Here is a 6,000-nt window from a genome sequence, read left to right on the forward strand (position 1 = left end):
ATTTGAAACTTGGAGATACGAGGTTTCTGCCCGACAGTGACGATTTACTTTGTTGGCCGCCCAGCCCCCAAAATGGAACAAAGACTGACATTTTATTTGTATTTTTTTCCTAATGGCCAGCCTGGACCGGCCGGGAGTGAACCAGTCGTTCGGGAGTTGTCCCGCTTTCCCCAATGGCCAGCACGTCCCTGCTTGCCATCCCAGCACGTGTTCTATTTTCAGAAGGGGTCAAGAGAAACAGGGACTTACAAGGACAACGTGCTCGCTCCCAAAAGGACACAGAGCCATTGAGCAGGGGCCACATTATTTAGATATGACTTTTAGGATTGGCCCTTGCGTGACCTGCACTTAGTTTGAAAGGAGTTATGAAAGCTCAACTGTTATGAAAGCTGTTGTAAAAGATCAATGGTTTTGTTTTTTGTTTTGTTTTGTTTTTTAGTTTTTGCTTACGTACAGTAAGTCACCGAAATACATCTGTGTCGTCGATATCTGTGAATTTCTAATCTATGAACTGCATTTAAAACAATGTATTTCATCATCACATCCTTCAAAGATACATTTCATCATCTTGTCGTTTAGTACACAATGATTTACTTGAATTTTAGGAGGCTGACTGAATTTAAAGTAAAATGCTTCGTGTGAGATCAAGCATGGGTTATCTCAAAGCTCAGGCCTAGGGATCCGGAGTTTTCTGACTGTCTCGCATTTCTGTTGATAATACATCAATATTAATCTGTATTAATCTAAATAAATATAAATAATGGATAATATTAATACAGCAAAGTAAGCACTTAAGCCCTATTTTATAGCCTACTTAGGCAATTCGAAAATAGCTGATTTACAAGCGCACCAATGCACAGCACTCAAGCGGCTGCTACAGCTCTCGCATTTTGTAAACAAACATGGCGGACCCCATGTCCGATGCGAGTTCACAAATCGCAAATAAAAGCTGCATTAAGCGAAGTTTTATCTGAAATCAACGGCATCTCATAACTTAAAAACGAACAACAGTTTGCACCTTTGGAATTTCTGTCTGGAAAAGACGTATTTGATGTTCTTCCGACGATGTTTTGATGCGCTGATGACTACTGAATGGACCTGTCAGTCAAAGTGAGTAACTACGTCATCGCGTAATGCATCGTCTATGGAGAACTCTGGCTGTTGCGAGGCTAATTTAGAACAACACGCATCCTCAGTAACCTGCGGTCCATGCTGCTGCATGCCAATGTGGTAGGGAATAAATGTAAGCAGTCAGTGGGACTTAAAATAATTTGTGATTTGTGAATTAGTTGACTGCAAAGAAAACAACAGCAGTACCTGTCTACTGTCTTGTGACACAACATTTCAGCTGCAGTATGTTCCTATTTACTCAACACCAGTCCATGTTTTTTCATAACTTTGCTCCACTATGTGGAGTAGTTTTTTGCATTTCAAAAGCTGCAGGAGAGTTTTCTATATGCCCAAATGATCACAAGGTCTTATCATTTATGGGCTTTATACCTTTTTGCAGTGCAAAAAGTGAAGTTGTTGTCATTCACCTGAAACAATGCATTTTAGTTTTACATTTTAGTGCAGCTACTGTAGTTGACAGCATGTTTAAATTTGATTCAGGGTTACAGTTGCTACAGTTTTGTCAGCACAGTAATAAAGGTTACTTGAGTTCTTACTACAAAGTAAAGCTTTGATGGAGGAAAAAAATGGAATTTCAAAGTCCAGTGTGAATGAGGCCTTTCAGAGATGTCTAGACCATGGGAAAATCTACTGGGAGAGGAATCCCATCTACTCCAGACTGTTTTGGTTTTAAGTGATCTAATAAAACGAGAGGAAGTGCCTTTGAACTTTGACAAAATAAACTGGACGACCGAGAAGCAGTTCATGCAGTGAATTTTGAGTCAAATGTTTTGGTGATGTATCATGTTGCTTTAATAATATTTTCATATCACTCGGGAGCAGGAAGTTAAGTTGGCCGTTGGTCAATGGTCTGCATAAAACTCACTAAACTATAAATTGTCCTAAATTACGTCTGTGTTAATAAGGGTTAATAATAGTCATCAAGGGAACGCTTATTTCAAGCAGCACAGTGAAATATGAAAATAAAAAACGTATATAAACTTAAATAGAAAAAGCTTGAAATAAAGCCTTACAGTGAGGGATACTGAGAGAAATACTGCACATTTAAAATGACACCGCTTGTACTGTACATTGACATGGGCTTTTTAGGAATTGGGATCAAAACAAAACAACCAAATTATGTAATGAATAACAGACTGGCCATGGAGGTTGGAGGACACTGAAAGCTGGAGACATTTTGGCAGAAAAGTCCCTTTAACACTACCAAGAGGATAACAGTTAAACATATCCGCTGGTTAATATTGATAAGAATAGCTGGTGGGGTGGTTATGGGGGAGAGGGGCCTATAAAACATGATCCCATCGTGACTGTAACACCAGGGAGTTTTAGCCCCATCAAGACCTACAGTCTACAATAAAATAAAAAATCTGTTTCTGCCGTAAGTAGACAGAATATCTATAAATTCACTAAACCTCTGTCTGTCTGTCTTTCCCTGGCATAACTCGGACACCGTCTAACAGCTGATTGACCTCAAACTTGGCGTGTGGATCCCGCCAGGTTGACCTAGTATGTGCAGTGCCGAGTGGGAATTCCAAGAACTGCAAAACCGTATCTGTGTCCACAGAGAGAGGTCGCACCAAATGTCTTCAGTGTTTGAGGGTGCAGGGCAGGCATTGGCTTCCCTGATTTATCAACCCAACCCATGGAGTTCACAGATTGGCCAAGCTTTGCGTCACGTTTGTGCCACGGCACTGGGCCAAATATAAGTAGTCACATGTACAACGGAGCCCCATTCATGTACAATGGGTACTGCATAAACAAACAGTTGGGGCAATCATTCCCAGCTTGCATTGTTCACGACCTGCATCGTTCCCGCACTGGGTACTCTAACACAGTGGTTTTCAAAGTGGGTGACGGGGCACCCTGGGGTGCCGCGACGGCAGTCCAGGGGTGCCGCAAGATCATTTGATAATATTTGGAATTTATTTGGACACTTGAAGAAATATTTAGTATCATTGCCAGACCCATGAAATGGGTAGGCCTACATAAGCAAATGTCGGTCTGTCTGTCCGGGTTTTCTATATAAAGGGTATATATGATGATGACATGATGATGACATGCCTACAAAAGGCATGATGTCATAAATGATGATGACAGACAGGGGGCTGGCACAACCAGGTTGACCTGGTCTAGTTTTAAACTTGAAGTACAACGTTATTCTCAGTCAGTTCTAACCAAAATGGCTGTAATCTCAATGTTTTCCTCACAACATAATCACTAAAATATCGTCACTGTCGGGCAGAAACCTTGTATCTCCAAGTTTCAAATGTGTACGTCTTTATGGAAAGCAAAGCCCTGCTTCATCATACAAGACTGTCGCACAAAACTAGAGAAAATAGCAGATCTACAAGCACTCAACGCCTCGCGATGTGTGCTTGTCGGCTGTTTTCACTAGTTTAGTCGGCTGTTTTCACTAGTTTAGTACATTTTATGGATGATAAATACAAAACGAACGGTTTTGGACATATAAGGTTTCCACCCGACAACGACGATATGCTACAAATATAAGGTGCTGGGAGTGAAAATTATAATGTAGGGGTGCCTCGGATTAAAAAAATATTTATGGGGTGCCCTGAGACAAAGACGTTTGGGAACCCCTGCTCTAACAACCGGTACACCAAGTAATGGGTAGGGTTACTAGGGTACAAAGGGTATTGCATAACCGGATGGAGCACTGTTCCCGATTTACATCATTCCTGACTTTGCATTTCCCCGAGTAGGCTAGTAGTGTAGTATATCAAATACTATTGCTATTAGCATGGCCCTCAATGCATTTCTAAAGTGTAAAAAATGCAACAAGTATATCAAGCCATCAGCTAAAAGCAATAAAGAACTTGCAGTATACAGTATGTGTTATACAGTTTGTGAATATAATCTGTATTATATACAATATAACATCCATGTAGATCTGAAAGACCACACAAGAGCTGCTCACCAACCACAGGCCAACCACATTCAACTGAAGTCAAAAGGAAAAGTGACACTTCTGTCAAAATGATTGATTGAATGAATGAATGTTTTGATCGATGCTAATTATTCTATGCAGATGTACAGTATATTGGTTAGTTGTTCACGTTAGGATATTTAGATAGATATATGTATACTTTTTGCTTAATCATAAAAGCTAAGAGGCATGTTATTCAGATGTCATGTTCAGACGGATGCTAGCAGGGACATGCTGGGCCCCTGATTCAGCCCGGGAAAAAGAGTTGGAGAGGCCCTCATTGCGCGCTATAGAGAGAGATCTCTCTCTATAGCGCTGCTGCTACTGAAAGATTTGCCATTTCAGATCATGACAAGTGACAAGCCAGTAGGGCCAATTACATGAGATATATTTCGTCGTTGTCGGGTGGAAACCTTGTATGTCAAAAACTGTTTGTTTTGTATTTATCATTTTAAAAATGATTTAAACTAGTGAAAACAGCCGATCTACAAGCACACAACGCCTCGCACCGCGAGGCGTTGTGAGCTTGTAGATCTGCTGTTTTCACTACTTTTGTGCGACGGCCTTGTATGAAGAAGCAGGGCTTTGCGAAAAAATCTACAAATTTGAAACTTGGAGATACGAGGTTTCTGCCCGACAGTGACGATTTACTTTGTTGGCCACCCAGCCCCCAAAATCGAACGAAGGCCAACATTTTATTTTTAATTTTCTCCTTATGGCCGGCCTGGACCGGCCGGGAATGAACCGGCCGTTCGGGAGTTGTCCCGCTTTTCCCAATGGCCAGCACGTCCCTGGATGCTAGGTTTAATGTTTACCTGCTATCCTAGTTAATTTGTAGCACTTACTTGTTCCCTTTGTGCCCTTCTTAGGTGACCATTAACCTCGCACACCAGGCTTTCTGAGAGAAAGCCTGGTGTTCGTTCACAACAGCCCGTTTGGTTTCTGCCCGTCGCGGAAACCACTAGAAGAAGCGGCGTCGCTCTGATTTGGTTCCCTCCGTTTGTTTCCCCAATCCCTTTTAAAATGCTCGAGTAGCCTAGTGTAGTCTTTCCAGTCGCTATGAGTTGGACTAAAAGATGCATATACCAAACAAATTTTTCAAAAGCAAAACTACTCCGCATCAAGGAGTTTATTAGGTAGGCCCTAAAAGTATGTCCTTGAGTGCAGGGGAATTATTTTGGGTTAAAACTGTTTCCGGTGGATAGTTCCGGCCAAATTGTAGTCCTTTGAGTACTACAACATGACGTTTTGTGGTTTCCGCTCCAGACCGGTTACAAGCCCGAAAAGTGAAGTGATCCCAGACTAGGTGACCATTTACCCTGTTGTTTGTTGACTAGGGTTCATGACATTTAAGTTGCTGGATAAAAGCCTAAATCGTCTAAATTGTAAAATCTATAAGCCTCGTTAAGATGATTAGTTCAGAAGTTATGTGTGTTTAATCATTTGTCAACAAATAATTGACTTCATTGACCTTGACCTTTGATGTAAAACATGAAGTTTCATGGAATGTGGAGTTGATGATTCCATGATTGATGGTTCAGTAAACAGTGTTGCGTCGTTGCAGACAGAGTGACATACTGTATTACAGTACAATACAAACATTTCAAATTGCTTAAATTATTAGAACAAAATTAAGATGTATTTATGTCCAGATCTAGCTGCCTTGCTGAATGATTATAACACTGAAATACAGTAGGAAACAGGACTCTGGCCGTGGGCAGGAATCTGCCTGTCACTGGACAATGCTCCCATGAATATATTAATTGGTTATAAGTGCTTAATTTGAGGGGGAGCAAGGGGGAACATGTTCCCCCACCTCTTTGATTGGATCCGGCACCTATTTGAATGGATCCGGTGGATCCGGCACCTATTTGATTGGATCCGGGACCTTCCCTGTCAATCAAAATAGTCCTGTTTGGTCATTA

The 6,000-nt window shown here is 41.3% G+C and overlaps 1 protein-coding gene across 1 annotated transcript in view; it reads left to right on the plus strand.

The window, feature by feature from the left end:
• The window catches only part of LOC308301160 (uncharacterized protein), a gene marked incomplete at both ends in the record, with an annotated part of 28,811 nt that extends 23,834 nt beyond the window's left edge, over positions 1-4,977 (plus strand). Inside the window, one exon of the mRNA XM_080745053.1 lies at positions 4,945-4,977. Within this exon, the coding sequence (XP_080601179.1) occupies positions 4,945-4,977 (33 nt within the window). The remainder of the gene's footprint in view (positions 1-4,944) is intronic.
• Between the last annotated feature and the right edge of the window lie 1,023 nt (positions 4,978-6,000).

Source organism: Nannobrachium achirus (genome assembly GCF_963921795.1).
Source record: "Nannobrachium achirus genome assembly, chromosome: 16".
NCBI classification, from domain to species: Eukaryota; Metazoa; Chordata; class Actinopteri; order Myctophiformes; family Myctophidae; genus Nannobrachium; species Nannobrachium achirus.